Here is a 15,532-nt window from a genome sequence, read left to right as displayed (position 1 = left end):
CGGAGGATAAGGCGGGTTCTGGGCCGCAGCAATGGCAGAGGCGGCGGGCTGGTAACGCGAAGGTGGGTTGAAAGGAGGAACAGCAGCAGACATGCAGACAGCACACACAGGTTTAAGCCACACTGCAGATGGCGCCGATGGTCAGACTAGCCGCTGTTGTCCTGGTAATGCAGGCACAAAGGCAGTTATTCCCAGTGGAGCTCACCCTGTTGCAAGAGCACTGGAAGCCTCCCGAAATTCCAGCAAAAGCATGGTGCCTTTAACCCAAAGGCCTGGAACCCGACATCACAGATTGTATCCTACCGGACATGGACATATCTGCGGGATGCTTGAAACAGGGAAGCGGGTAGTCTGGAGGAGGGTAAAAAAAGAAAGAAAAGAAAAGAAAAAAAAGCAGGGAGGAGGGAAGCAGAGGGACCCGCTGATTGGGGTATGGCCTGGGCATGAAAAGTTCCTTGACAACAGAGGAGGGGCAGCAGGGTGGAGGGAAATGAGCAGGAATGGCCCAAGCAATGTGGAAGATATAGCCTGGGGAGCTTAGACCAGATGCGATGATTTTAGAGGGGTAAGGAGGCAAAGTTGATTCAAGATGGTGCCTTTCCTGAGTCTCTACCAGCTCCCTCTTCGTGCCTTTCCCGACCTCTTTGGAGGCAGAAATCGCCTGTGGGTCCCTAGTTCCAGATGTCGAACCACATCGAGGACTGGTAGGGAAGGAGCTTAAAGTGAGCGGCTGCATGCTGGAGGTGTAAGTGTTGAAAGAGTCTAGGATGCTGGGTAGGTGTCTGGGCCATCCTCCACCCTAGGCTGCACTTCCTCAGAGACATCATCACACTAGAGTGATTTTTAAGGAAAGGCATGATGCACTGGACCAGTCTAGTCTCTACCTGCAGTACAGTGGATGCCTGACAGATGAAGAAAGGGTAGGAGCCAAGAGAAAGGCAGATGGTCTGATTACTGTGAGTTCCAGGCCAGCCAGATCCACATAGCAATCCCTAAGCCAACCATGGCTACATAGTGAGAGATTTTCTATCTATTTCCAAAAAAAAAAAAATAAATAAAAGGAAAGAAATAAGGGTAGAAACTACCAGTTTGAATTTGATGTTCTTTTCCTCACTCTTAGACGCTGGATCGCGGAAGATTCTCGCCTCCTCCGACTTTCCATCATCAACTTTCTTGACCAGCTTTCCCTAGTGGTGAACACCATACAGCTCTTTGGGCCCCCAGTTTCCTGTTAAGCCTGGCTGGGGACCCATGTCTGACCTTATCTCCGTCTCCTCCTAAGCAATACAATTTTCCCTAGGGAAAAGATTCTAGAAATAGTAACTACTACATAAATGTGGGGGCCTAATATTTTTTTCCTGATTTGGTCCTCAGGCACTTAGGAGCCATTTGGTCTGGTGCTTCAATGTTTGTTGCTGAAGAAAATAAAGCTATGTTGCTAATCTGCATTTGAGCTTATTTTCAGCCTCTAAATTTTCTTTGGTTTTTATTTTGTGTTGGAGGAGGGGCTCTGGAATTCAGGTGGTTTCTTTTGTTTGTTTTTTCTTTTCTTTGTTTTAAAAAGATTTATTTATTCATTTTTATGCATATGAGTACACTATAGCTGTACAGATGGTTTTGCGTCTTCATGTGGTTGTTGGGAATTGTATTTAGGACCGCTGCTCGCTCCGGTCAACCCCATTCGCTACGGTCAGCCAGCTTGCTCCAGTCAACTCCGTTTGCTCAGTCCCTGCTCACTCCAGCCCGAAGATTTATTTATTATTATACATAAGTGCACTTTAGCTGTCTTTAGACACACCAGAAGAGGGTGTCAGATCTCATTACGAGTGGTTGTGAGCCACCATGTGGTTGCTGGGATTTGAACTCGGGACCTTTGGAAGAGTGGTCAGTGCTCTTAACAGCTGAGCCATCTCGCCAGCCCTTTTTCTTTTTTTTTAAGACAGGGTTTCTCGTGTAGTCTTGTCTGTCCTGGAACTCACTCTGTAGACCAGGCTGGTCTCAAACTCAGAAATCCACCTGCCTCTGCCTCCCAAATGCTGAGATTAAAGGTGGGCACCACCACTGCCCGGCTCAGGTGTTTGTTAGTACAAGGTAAGAGTATTCATTTAAAATGTATGAAGTCTTTGGTTCAATTCCCAGTACTGTAAAAATATATTAGAAGAAAGTGAATGAGGATAATTTCAGAAATACAGGAAAATTAAAATTCCATGCGCTATGGTGGTTTGAATCCTACAAAGTGATAGGAAAAAACCAACTCCTACAAGTTGTCCTCTGACCTTGGAGAGTGTTTGCACATATGCATACCACAAACACCAAATAAATAAAAATTTTAAGTTTAGCATTATAATTCTTCTTAAGATTTTTTTTTCACCTATAGTGCATTTTCCTTCTTTCTAGCCAAGTTGTTTTTATTTTTTGAGAAAGGGTCTCATAGCCTAGGCTGGCCTCAAACTCTTCAGTTTCTTATCCTCATCTCTACTTTCAGGTGCTGCTGGGACCTCAGGCATTCACCATTAAACCCGGCTTGTGCATAAAAAATAATTTTTAAACACTGAAATAGGCATATATGTGGTGCAATTTAATGTAATTGTTGAATACTTAAAAATCATTTCATTCAGCCGGGCGTGGTGGCACATGACTTTAATCCCAGTACTTGGGAGTCAGAGGCAGGAGGATTTTTGAGTTTAAGACCAGGCAGGTCTACAGAGTGAGTTCCAGGACATCCAGGGCTACACAGAAAAACCCTGTCTCGAAAAAATCATTTCATTCTTCCAATTTTTCTTTTATTTTATAAGAGTCTCATATACCCCAGCTTGTTCTCAGACACATTAAATAGCTGGGATGACCTTGAACCACTGATTCTCCTGCCTTGTTTCCTGAGAAATAATTTGGATATGATTCTTGTAAATACATGTTTGAACAAATGATTATTCTTGATTAGTTTATGAGCTCTTAGTAAGATTTCTTTGAATGTTCTCGACATACCCTAGTAAATGTACTCCTGAAAGTAAGTCTACCCACCAGATACTGTTTTTTTCAAATTCTTAGCGCTGCTAATATTTCCCCCCCTAAACCAAATGCCAGTACATCCCCTCCCAAAAAACTTTGTTTATGTAAAAACAAATAACCCAGAAATAGAGCTTAGTTAGCTTCTCCACCTTGTAAGGAAAAGTGTCTGACATCAACTCCCCATAAAACATGCCCTACAACGTGGCTACCCTCAGCCCAGTGGTTTATTTGTACATGCCATCAGATTTTCTGTATAGGTTATGTTTCTCAGAATAAAAGCCATTGTACCTTTTCCTTTCTACTAATATTTTTTTCCTTTCATCTGAGTTGAGTTTTCCTGCTTCTTTGTATCCCTTGGAGGGTATATGAACCTTTGTATGTTACTTTGAGGGAATGCTGCATGGAGCAGAGCAGCTGTGTATAGAAGTAGGCTTTTCTCATTACTGAGGCATGACCTTTCTGACCCTTCCTACTGCCATCCAAAAGAGAAGGCAGCTACTAGTCTTGCTTTCAGGGCTAAGGAGAGTTGTCACAGGAGCAGATTCTTTTCCCAGGCCTTAGTCTCTTTCCTTGGGTGTGAGTCAATGCATGGGTGTTAGGAATTGAACTAGGGTCCTCTGCAAGAGGAACAGTTGCTCTTAAGCACTAAGCCATACTTTCAGCCCTCCTTTTTTCCCAACATTAATTTTTAAATCTCTCTCTCTCTCTGTCTCTCTCTCTCTCTGTGTGTGTGTGTATACAAGAGTACAGGTATGTGGGGGCTGGAGAGATGGCTTAGCGGTAAAGAGCAATGACTGCTCTTCCAGAGGTCCTAAGTTCAAATCCCAGCAACCACATGGCTCACAACCATCTGTAATGCTACTTCGTGCCCTCTTCTGGTGTGTCTGAGGACAACTACAGTGTACTCATGCATAAAATAAATACATAAATCTTTTTAAAACATTTCCCAAAAAAAAGAAAATAAATAAATCTTTAAAAATAAATAAAAACAAAAACAAAACAAAGAAAGAGTACAGGTATTCATGGAGGCCAGAAGAGGACATTGCAACTAGAGTTACAGGCAATTGTGAGATACCATGTGGGGGAACCAAACCTAGGTCATCTGCAAGAGTAACAAGTGCTCTTAGCCTCTGAGCATCTCTCCAGCCCCGAGAAAAATCTATCTTTACAGCACTATCAACTTATCTTGCCCTCCTTGTTCTCCTATTATGAGAAAGGGTCTCACTGTGTGAGACCTGAGCTTGGATGGCCTGGAACTCTAGACCAAGATGGTCTTAAATTCATAGAAATCTGCCCGCCTCTATCTCCTGAATACTGAGATTAAAGGCATGCACCATCACATCTAGCTTCAAAACTGCACTTTTAAAAAATTATTTATTTTGCCGGGCAGTGGTGGCGCAGTCCTTTAATCCCAGCACTTGGGAGGCAGAGGCAGGCGGATTTCTGAGTTCAAGGCCAGCCTGGTCTACAGAATGAGTTCCAGGACAGCCAGGGCTACACAGAGAAACCCTGTCTTGAAAAACATATACATACATACATACATACATATATATATATATATATATATATATATATATATATTATATGAGTACACTGTAGCTGTCTTCAGACACACTAGAAGAGGGCATTGGATCCTATTACAGATGGTTGTTGGGAATTGAACTCAAGACCCTGTAAGAGCAGCTAGTGCTCTTAACTGCTGAACCATCTGTCCATCCCTGAGAGACTAATTCTTTTCCAGCAGTCATTTGATGCCTATAGTTCTTTGCTAGAGTTGGGACCTTGGTAGATTTCCCCATTCTTAGTATGTCTATTGATATCATCGATGTTCAAGTCTTGTATTAGGTAGCCATATTGTTGAAGTGTCATGGTTGTGACTTCCTTGCCATTTCTAAGAGACACAATATCACAGATGTCTTGGTCCTCTATTAGAATCTTTTTGTCTCCTATTCCACAAAGTTCTCTTAGCCTTAGGTGCAGGAGTTTTGTTGAGGCTAATCTCTCTACAATTGGTTAATTTCTTCATTATAACCAGTTTCTATATAACCCTAACCCTGCTGCAAAGAGAAGCTTCTTAGATGTGTACTGAGAGCTACACTTATCTGTGGGTATAAGTTTTAGAACACAGGAATTATGTTGGTCTAGTAAAGCTGTGATGGTTGGTTCTCCTCTGAGACCCATGACCTCTCCAGCCCTGAGTTCTCTAGGCTAGATTTCTAGTACCAGACATGATTTCTCTTGTTGAGCAGGCCTTAAGTCCAATTAAACAGCTCTTGTTTTAACACCAAGTTATGAGTGCCACTATTGCACTATAGCCATTCTTTTGTTACTTTGTGGGTTTTTCAACCCCCTAACACTAGATAGGAGAGGGAAAAAAGGGTAGAGGGAGAAAGGAAAGAAATCCCTGAATAAACTCAGGGGTTGGAAAGGGGACAACAGGAGCTGGAGAGATGGCTCAGAGGTTAAGAGCATTGACTGCTCTTCCAGAGATCCTGAGTTCAATTCCCAGCAACTACTCAGTAGCTCACAACCATCTGTAATGGGATCGGATGCCTTCTGGTGTCTCTGAAGACAGCTACAGTGTACTCGTCATATATGTAAAAAAATAAATAAAATCTTTAAAAAAAAGAAAGGGACAACATTATTAAACTAATTCCTGCTGATTAGGGGCATTGAGTTCCTTCAGGCAAGTTTGAATCACAGTCAGGATATCTAACTTCTTTCTTCTTTGTGCACAACTATTTAACAAGCTGTGGCCACCACCAATCAAACAAACAAACAAACAAAAAACCTCTGCCTCTTGAGGCCTTAGCATTTATATGCCCTCCAAAAAGTCCCCAGAATGCCAAATGTTACACAATCATAAAAACTATCTGCAGCTGGTAAAATCACACTCCTGCTAAAGCATGAGGCAAATTATAGGCAGCTGCTGTAGACAGTCCAAACCAGTCCCACATGCCACACCTGGGATTAAAAGAACATTTCTATTTCTGTATTTTTTAAAATAAAAAAACCAAAATCCTCACTACATTTTACCTTTAGGGCTATCTTGCCATGCTGGTTTTTATGATTCATAGGTGTCACAACTGATTAGAGCTATTACTTGCTTCCCTCTCTTGGCAGCTTGTATAGACCTTTTGATAGTATAAAAGCTATTACTATTCCGTGTAGATGAAGCTTGAAATTATGAAATCTGGAGTTAAATGAATACAATGGAAAAAATACTGGATCGAGTGAGGTAACCCATACTCATCTCTCTCAGCTCCAAATATTCAGATACACATACATATAAGCACAGAAATCAGGAAAGGAAACAGGGACTATGGGCAGGGGTACTAGAGAGAGAAATAGCAGGATGCAGATGACATGAAGGGGAAAATGGGAAAGACGGTATGTGGGGGGGGCTTTAATTGGAGAGGGGAAGGCACATCAATACAGGAGGAAAGAAGAGGGACAAATAACACTAAGGATGTTGGATAAAACATCAAGGAATAGTGTCTGTTTGATATATTTTAATTGAAGTTATGCCACTTAGGGTAAGAATGCTCCCCATAAGAGTTATAGACTACCTAGCAAAATCCCCCAATACCAGGCATGAGAACAAGTTGTCAGGGGAGTTTAAGTGACTCCTGAAACAATATAGGCTATTGCTGAAGATACCACATGCTTTAGACACAATATATTTTTTTGAGACAAAGTATCTCTGTGTAGCCCTGGATGTCCTGGAATTCACTCTATGGATCAGGCTGACCCCAAAGTCAGATATTTGCCTTAACTTATCTCCCAAGTGCTAGGACTAAAGCTGTGTGCGACCACTGCCTGATCTAAGATTTAGTGGGTTTTTTTTTTTTTTTTTTTTTTTTGGTTTGGTTTGGTTTGGTTTGGTTTTGGGTTTTTTTTTTCTGTTTTGGGTTTTTTTGGTTTGGTTTGGTTTTTGGTTTTTCGAGATAGCTCTGGCTGTCCTGGAACTCACTCTGTAGACGAGGCTGGCCTCGAACTCAGAAATCCTGCCTCTGCCTCCCAAGTGCTGGGATTAAAGGCGTGTGCCACCATGCCCGGCGTTTTTTGTTTGTTTGTTTGTTGTTGTTGTTTGAGACAGAGTTTCTCTGTGTAGCCCTGGCTGTCCTGGAACTCACTTTGTAGACCAGGCTGTCCTCGAACTCAGAAATCCGCCTGCCTCTGTCTCCCAAGTGCTGGGATTAAAGGCGTGCGCCACCACCACCCGGCTAGTGTTTTTTTTTTTTTTAAGATTTTATTTTATGTATATGAATACACTATAGCTGTTCTCAGACCCATCAGAAGATCCCATTAAAATGGTTGTGAGTCACCATGTGCTTACTGGGAATTGAACTTAGGACCTCTGAAAGAGCTGTCAGTGCTGAGCCATCTCTCCAGCCTCTCTAAGATTTTGTTTTGTTTTGTTTTGTTTTGTTTTGTTTTTTAATTTATGTGTGTGTGTGTCCTATATATGAGTTTGTGTATATGAGTTCAAGTGCCCCTGGAAGCCAGAAGAGAGCATAAGATCCCCTGGAGCTGAAGCTATAGGTGGGTATGTGTTCTTTGCTATGGGTGCTAGGAACTGAACTCTAGTCAGCTGGAAATATACGCCCTTAATGACTGAGCCATCTTTTCAGTGCCCCACCACCACCAAACAAGGTAGTTAAAATATTTTCAATTGAGAATTTCATATAATATTCTGTAATCATTCACCCCACCCTTCCTTAGCTCTTCCCAGACCCACTACTGCTTCCTTAACTCCCTGATGTTGTCTTCTTTTTAAAAGTAACTCAAGACGCATTTGTGCTTGGAGCATGGTTGACCTATGAAGGGCCTCTCCCAGAAGCCGCACACTCTTGATAGCTCCCCAGTTACAGGTGGGAGCTCAAGAACCTCTCCCCCTCAACACTTGATTGTTGACTACACAGCCACAGCTATAAAACAAATTTTTTAACCACTAGGCACCCTCCCTCCCCCCCCAAAAAATCTCACAGGCCACTTGTGTTTTTCATCTTATTTTTTGAGACAGAGGCTCATGTGGCCCATGCTGGCCTCAAGTTAAGCATGTATCTGAGGCTTTCCTTGAATTCCTGCTGCCACCTGCCAAGTACTAGGAGCAAACTATCATTTCTTATTTGATTTGTCTTATGTGTGTGTATATCCATGTTCCAGTGTTTATGGGTGTACCTGTTGTATATATATGTGGAGGCCTGGAGCTCATGTTGGGAGTCTCCTTCTATCACTCTCCACTTTATTCAATAAGGTAGGGGTTTTCAGTTGAACCCAGATCTTGTCCATATGATTAGCATGGCTAGCCAGCTTGTTCCAGTATACCCTTGTCTCTGCCTTGTGAGTGCTATAATTACAGATGGACTGTCCAAACTCCAGTCCTCAAGATTGTGTGGCAAAGCTTTTTATCAATGAGTCTGTCTCCTTAGTTCCAAGCTATCCCTTTGACCACATATGCACCATCTAACAAGTGATGGGGTTAATTCATAGGTAGGTTCAGTACAATGGTAATTATAGTCCAATGAGTTGCCACATCTTCAGAATTTTGGGTACAACTGCAGCCATTGAAGAGGGTTTTAAAAATTAGTTTCATTTTATTTTATGTGTATAGGTGCTTTGCCTGCATATATGTCTATGCACCAAGCCTGAAGAGGACATCAGATTTCTTGGAACTGAAGTCACACAAATTGTAAGCTACTATGTGTGTGCTAGAAATTGACCTGAGTCCCATGGAAGAACAACTGGTGCTCTTAAACACTAAGCCATCTCTCCAGCCCCCACTGAAGATTTTTTTTAACACAATGGAGACATGTGCCTTATTTCTTAATAGTATCTCTTTGTCTCCAACTAATAATGGGCTAAAGGGGTCATGGCAAAAGCAGGGAGCTGGGCATATCTGAGTGGAAACAGTACATGCAAGGAGAAGGAAGCAGATTTATTCAGTCTTGAAACTAGAGCCACAAGGATTGTCTAATGGACTATACATGGCCTTCCTCAAATCATCAGAAGTCTTCGTGAGTTACATTTTTCCCCTCAGTGGGAATCTAGTTCATCCATAGCCCAACAGGTCTACCCACTTTCTCCAAAGACAAAGACATGCACTGACCCCATTTCCCAACATTTAATTAGGAAAAAATTACAACAACGAAGAAAAACTCATGCAACAGAAGGAGAGCGGACTGGGGGTCTGGGACCATTAGACAGGGCCAGATTCCTCAGGGGAAGCAGGAAACACAAAACAGTAAGGCACTGCCACCTTGGCCCTTAAGGATGGGCATGTGATAGGGCAGCTGAGGCTGAGAGAGTTCAGGGCAAGTGCCTACAACACTGAGGAAATTTGGCAGTAGGGACGTGAGGAATGTCCCAGAGGCCCAGGCCCTCATCAGGCCCAATCACAGCCTGGTTATAGTTCTCTCAGAGACAACAGGCCCCATGAAAATGTGGTCTGACTCCTGAGATATCTGAAGAGGGATATTGCCCTGGCCTGGCCTGGCCTGGCCAATCTGAGGGCAGCTTCAGATGCATCATCCAACCCCAAATGCTGCTGGTACTGAGGATCTCTTCTTAGGACAAGTGGGGCCTGACACAGCAAATGTGAGACGCCAGAGGCTGAGCCAAGGCTTGCAGTGTCACAAAGGAACCAGAACAGGAAACAGGACCCAGATCAACCAAAGAAGAGGTCTGTGAGGCTAGTAACATCCCATGGGGCATATATATTTACATATGGAAATTAAAGTGGAATTACATTAATAAATAGGTGGGTAGGATGTCAGAGCAAGGAGGGCAAGGGCTCTTCTGACATGGGAACACCAGGGCAAGAGGGTGGGGATATTGCTGCTGCTAGTGGGGGAAGCTTGGTCCTGTCATCCCCTCCCCCTGCAGGGCCCAAAGCAAGGCACTAATGAAGGGGGCCCAGGTGTGATGGGGCATCTTGGCTTGGTAACCTCCCCAACACCACCAGCTCTGGATCTCAGCCCTGGAGACCCAGGCTAGAGCCAGACACTCCCCTGACTGGGAGGATGGCTCAGAAGCAAGAAGCCCCCTCCTCACCATCTCCCCACTCAGCTGCTGCTGGACACCAGGGTGATGATCTGCTCCAGCTTCTGTCGAAGCTTGTGCTTCCGACAAGAGGCATCTCGGTCCAGCGAGGTGAGGATCTAGAGGATGATGATCCATTGGAGCAAGACTCCAAGGCAGGGCCCTACTTCTGCATAAAGCCCCTGCTTCCCAGAAGTGCTCTTCCCTCATTGGCTTCAGTCCCTGTGCCAGCCTCATGCTCCAAACCTCTCACCAAAACTACCCACTTCCCCTTGTCTGCAAATACCACCACCAACTCTTCTACCATGGCTCTTGTATTGTAGCCTCTTTGGAGAGTGGGCAATACTTGCTGTTTTCAATTCCTGTTCCCTCCTAACCCAAACTCCAACATCTCTTTGGCAAATTTGGCCATGACATCCTTCTTGATCCTGGCTCAGGATATGAGGCTGATACTACCAGGTACTTCTGGGTCCCCTCCCCATTCCCGACCAGTTCTCTCTTTCCTCTTTGACCTGTGAGTCGCCCAGAATGCTGTGCTTGGCCAGATCTCCTCTATAGCCCCTTGATCTCCCTTGGTGAGCTCCTTTTTATATATAGTATCTCACTATGTATCTCTAATTGTCCTAGAACTTGCTTTGTAGACCAAGCTAGCCTTGAATCACAGAGATATGCCTGTCTTTGCTTCCTGAGTGCTGGGACTAAAAGTGTGTACCACCATGCCTATCTAGGGCTTTATCTTTAGTGTACCTGATCTCTCCTGCACATCTGTATTTGTCTGTGTACAGCTGTACATATGGATACATATGCATGTGTGTGGAGGCCAGAGGTTCAATACCTGGTGTCTTTATCATTCCCCACCTTTTAAAAACGTGTATAGGTGTTCTGCCTGCATGTATGTATGTAATATCATGTGTGTCTAGTGTCTTCAGAAGCCACAGAAGGAGACCAGATTCCCTGGAACTGGAGCTAGAGGGATATGTGCTGCCTTGTGGGTGCTGGGAATCAAACTCAGGTCCTCTGGAAGAACAGCAAGTGTTCTTAACTGCTGAATCATCTCTCCAGCCCCTCCACCTTATTATTTGACATCTCTCATTGAACATAGAACTCAGTGATTGACTAGTGAGTTATGGGAATCTGCCTATCTAAACCACTCACCAGCACCCATACCCACACATGCCACCACATCCAATATTTTAACATGAGTGCTTAGAATACATCTGTTCTCACTTTCCAGTCTTGTAACCTTTATCCAGTGGGACCTCTATATTCCAGCTAGTGCATTGTCTCCTGTATTCCTTAAATCCTAGCATCTAAAGAAATTATTGCCCATGCTGGCCCTAGGCAAGGGATGGACTGTAAACAAGATATAAGATGGACTTTGTCCCATCTTGCTTACATGCTTGTGTGCTTCTCAACACATCTCCCTGCCTTTGCCCCTAACTGTATCATCATCAGAGCCATGCAACTGGGGGTCCATGAGGTACATCAACGTACCTCCTGACGGTACTTGGTGACATAGAAGTAGAGCTCGCTGAGTGCACTTAGGACATTGAAGTCATTAGCATGGAGGCGGGACTGCTCCACTAAGTAGGCGTCCATGTCCTGGTCACTGATGGATGCCATCTTTGCGATATCTCGATAGTACCTATAGAGACCTTGGGTGAGTGAATCATGCACAGGTCATAAATGCCAAAACTCATGCCATCAGTGTTTGGCCAGCCTCTGAGGCTTTTTCTTGTATCTGGCCAGCCTCAGACAGGCTGTTTAGGCAGTTCCTGCCTGCCACCAGGCATACACAGCAGTATCCCAGGGCCCACCTCTCCACCCAGCTCTTGTAATTGGGAATATCCTTGGCATAGAGGAGCTTGTTGGAAGGTGAGTCCTTGCCCAGGCGGTGCTCTGATGTAGAACAGGAGTCCATGAAGGTCTGGGCCACCACTGACAAACAGGCGTCTGTGATGCTATTCTTATGGATGTCAAACACAAATTGCGGATTCTTGATCACATTCACCCAGAAACGCAGAGGTAAGCTGAACAGAGGGACATACACTTGAGACTCCCTAATGGCCCTATGTGCCCCCTTCCCCCACTGCCTTCCTTCACACCTTGTCCTGTTTGGCCAGGTCATATCTTGTCCTGAAGTAACAGGAGAGACTATTTTGGATAAATGGGTTTTTCTTTAACCTTCTGCTGCACTCAGGCAATGAGAAATAAGAATAGATGGCTTTCTGTCCTCAACCTCCACCCCTGAAACTTCCACTGTCTCCACCTATGCCAAGCCATCAGTGTCTCTACCCTGCACAGGACCCTAGAGAAAAATGGTCAATCCCAGTGCTAGACTAGCACTTCCCATCTGCACAACCCAGCAGCACCCACCTTCTATATACTCATATTCACTTCCAGGCCATACCACTGGTCCATCCCTCCTGCATGGAAGGCTATTCAGTTGCTAGTCAACCTGTCTCCATTGGCCTGGAGGCTTGGCTAAGTAACTAGCCTCTTCCTCCCACCCACCCTCAGAAGAGCCAGCAGCAGTCAGGAACCAGTAAGTACCAGTTGCTCTTCCAGGTGTGACGCACATCAGGGTCACTGATCTGGCGCTGGTCAGCCTGTTCATCCAGGAAGTCAAACATGTACTTGATGGCCAAGGGTAAGGCTGAGCCCCGGTGGGCTGTACTGAACACAGTTTCAAACAAGTCATCTACAAACTTCTGCAACGTGCCCTATGAGTGATGGTAAAGGAACCATGTCAGGAAGTTCCCAAAATCTGACAGACAGGGGGCAGAATAGCTCAGTAAAAAAAAACTTCTCTGAAGGGCCAACATTCCTAAAATAGACCTTTGCTTGACCTCAGGCGTAGAGGTCCTAGTGCCAAGGCCCTAAGAAAGCAGCTCATCTCATGTTTAAGACTGGGCTAGAAGGTGTCTATGGGGCAGGCCCACACCTTGGTGGCCAGCAGCCTTGTGAGATATATTTCTGAGACCATCTTGCTGCCGCGGTCTCCTTCTCGGTGATCAGTGTGGTCGTGGTTCCTCACCAGGTGCCACAGCTTGGTACCTGCCTCCTGGTCAGGCGTGAGCATAGGTGCTCGGGAACGGAGGCTATCCGGGCTGCTGGCAGCACGGAGCAAGCTCTCTAGGGCAGAGGACAGATGTGACTCTTAAGCCCTACAGGCTCTGGCCATTACCCACCCTCTTGCTCCATTATCTTCTAGAAGTCTTTGTGGGACCCACCTATCCTTGCCACCCCTCCCTATTAGGCTCTATACAACTGAAGACCACCCAGGGGCCCAAAATAATGAAAGTCTTTCCAAATGGATCAAGACAGCTACTTGGGGATTCCTAAGATACAGCCTTAATTAAAGGGCACGGGACCAGGAAAGCCACCACAATATGGATACCTACCGTAGCGACTAAGTGACCGGGTGAAGGTGAACGAGTTGGCCATGTTATAGGCAGACACTTGTTTGGGCACCAGTGCTACTAAAGAACCATCAGTCACCTGGAGGTCCAAAGAAACAGAAGGAGCCAGGGGACCACCATTCATTCATACTCTTCAGTATATATATGTACAGTGGCAATCAAGGCCCTATGAGAAGCCCTCATGAGTATAGGGATAAGGGACGAGAGGAGACCTGGCCACTACTTCTAGGTGTCCCTGGAGCTGAATAGGTTCAAAGTTCCTCACCTGGTAGTGGGCCAATGAGTTGACCCTCTTCCAGTCACACTCAATCTTTGTAGTGATGTCCTCATCTTGGAGGATGATTCGGGCCATGCGGCCCTGGCGCCATTCTGCAGGCCATAGTCAGCTCTTAGGGAAATTCACCCTCACAAGGACTTAGACACATTCCTTTTAAGGAACAGAGCTCAGATACAGAATATGAGAGCTCCCTGGGAGGGATTGGATAGGTGGGAGCTAGGAGAAAAGGGAGGGACCTTACCCAAATCCATGTCCTCAGCTTTGGGGCGCTGAGAGTATGGAATACCCTTGTACACAGTATCCAACAGCTTGTCTTTGGCCTGGGTGATGCTATCACAGTTAAGAACCTTCACAGGGACCTGGGCACTGCCCTCGCTCTCCGGGCACACACAATGCAGAGTCTAAGAGTGAAGGAACCTCAGCATGATTCCTAAGCAAGGCTCCACCTTACTTCCTGCTCGCATAGTCCCATGCTCACCAGGGTCTTATAGTCGATCTGCTGCCGGATGAGCTTGTCCTCACTTAAGGAGTAGCGGGCCTCGCCTGTTATGGCATCAATAGGACCTTTCTCCATCTGCTGCTTGATGGCGCAGTACAGCAGGAAGAGTGGCTCCCCGGCGCACTCCTACACCCAGGGTTAGGGGCATAGCTGGCTGCCTGTCTGGCTTATCAATCAATTGCTCCCACCCCCGGACATTCCTCTCCTGCGACCCAGCCCACCCCAGCACACCTTCAGGAACTTATGCAGCAGGAATGTGAACCAGTTGGTGAGCATCTTCTCAGCCACCGACTCTGTCCTATGGTAAGAGATAGGTCCTAAGGCCCTGGCCTGACAAGGGTGAGACTTGAACAGAGGTAGGGGCCCAAGCAGGAAATGGAAGACAGGACTGGAGGAGAGGCCAAGCAAGACAGTTACATACCTGCGCAATAGCAGCTTTGGGTGGTTCTTGCTCTCAAGGTTTTTCTCTATGAGGTCAGCCAGCAGTTGCTTGAGCAGCCCAGTGGCATAGTCAAGCCGGCTCTGCAGGGCCACCATGGTGAGTGAGGCCACAGTACCACGGTCACGCATGGAGAAACTACTCTGGGCCTCCAAAGTGTGGATAAAGGTGAGCAGGAAGGCACGGCTGTGCAGCAACTGTCCAAATAGACGCAGGGCCTTCTCCACATTGGGGGGAGTCTGTGGGGACCAGGGAATCTCAGAGAGTAGGTAGTGGTGGCTCTGGGGAAAACAGAATATGGGCAGGCTTTGGGGGTAGGAGGCTCACATCCAGCTCCTTGAGCACTGGGTGAGCCTCGATGCCAGGGAAAAGCACGCGCACAGCATAGGTCCGGTAGTCCAAGAAGGGGATCTGGACACCATCCATGTGGTTTGTCAGTTCATTGATATCAGTCTGCAGCTCAGCAAAGGCTGGGAAACAATACGGTAGAGTGAGTTGAACAAGAAGCAGGAAAGTCCCTCAGCTCTCACACAATGTGGTACACCCCCTGCTTTAGGCACCTTCCTTGCACTCCAAGGCCACACGAGACTCCAGGTTGTCCATTTGTAGCTGAAGCCGCTTAAGTGTGCGGTCTGCATCCTGAGTCTTACGCTTGTAGGCGACCAGCACAACAGTGATGGCCAGCAGCAAGAGCCCGCCCCCTGCTGCTAGCCCCACCATAGCTGGTAAGGTCAGTGCCCGATCAGCAGTGATGTGCAGCGTGCCCAACCAGAACTCCAGGCCACCCACCAGCACCTGTAAGGGCAAGCTTGAGGTGAACCAACTCCCATGCACAGCCAGGG

At 46.0% G+C, this 15,532-nt stretch overlaps 2 protein-coding genes across 9 annotated transcripts in view; one reads left to right on the top strand and one right to left on the bottom strand.

Moving 5' to 3' along the window:
* Positions 1-1,457, top strand: Lage3 (L antigen family, member 3). The gene is made up of 3 exons (NM_025410.2): positions 1-294; positions 617-745; positions 1,121-1,457. Exons 1-3 carry the CDS (start codon positions 92-94, stop codon positions 1,233-1,235), a joined length of 447 nt encoding a protein of 148 aa, NP_079686.1. The 5' UTR covers positions 1-91; the 3' UTR covers positions 1,236-1,457.
* A 7,472-nt stretch (positions 1,458-8,929) lies between these two features.
* Positions 8,930-15,532, bottom strand: part of Plxna3 (plexin A3) — a 16,400-nt gene continuing 9,797 nt past the window's right edge. For all 8 annotated transcript variants that reach the window (XM_030251258.1, XM_006527902.4, XM_030251259.1 and 5 more), the window contains 13 exons: positions 15,251-15,485; positions 15,018-15,160; positions 14,673-14,929; positions 14,483-14,549; positions 14,231-14,377; positions 13,994-14,153; positions 13,741-13,844; positions 13,458-13,554; positions 12,998-13,188; positions 12,607-12,776; positions 11,871-12,083; positions 11,548-11,698; positions 8,930-10,172 (listed from right to left, as the gene is read on the bottom strand). In XM_030251258.1, the coding sequence (XP_030107118.1) occupies positions 10,077-10,172; positions 11,548-11,698; positions 11,871-12,083; positions 12,607-12,776; positions 12,998-13,188; positions 13,458-13,554; positions 13,741-13,844; positions 13,994-14,153; positions 14,231-14,377; positions 14,483-14,549; positions 14,673-14,929; positions 15,018-15,160; positions 15,251-15,485 (2,031 nt within the window). In that variant the 3' untranslated portion in view covers positions 8,930-10,076. The remainder of the gene's footprint in view (positions 10,173-11,547; positions 11,699-11,870; positions 12,084-12,606; positions 12,777-12,997; positions 13,189-13,457; positions 13,555-13,740; positions 13,845-13,993; positions 14,154-14,230; positions 14,378-14,482; positions 14,550-14,672; positions 14,930-15,017; positions 15,161-15,250; positions 15,486-15,532) is intronic.

This window comes from Mus musculus, chromosome X (genome assembly GCF_000001635.26).
Source record: "Mus musculus strain C57BL/6J chromosome X, GRCm38.p6 C57BL/6J".
In the NCBI taxonomy this organism is placed as follows: domain Eukaryota; kingdom Metazoa; phylum Chordata; class Mammalia; order Rodentia; family Muridae; genus Mus; species Mus musculus.
Note: the sequence above shows the minus strand (reverse complement) of the source record. Positions and strands in the feature narration are given on the sequence as shown.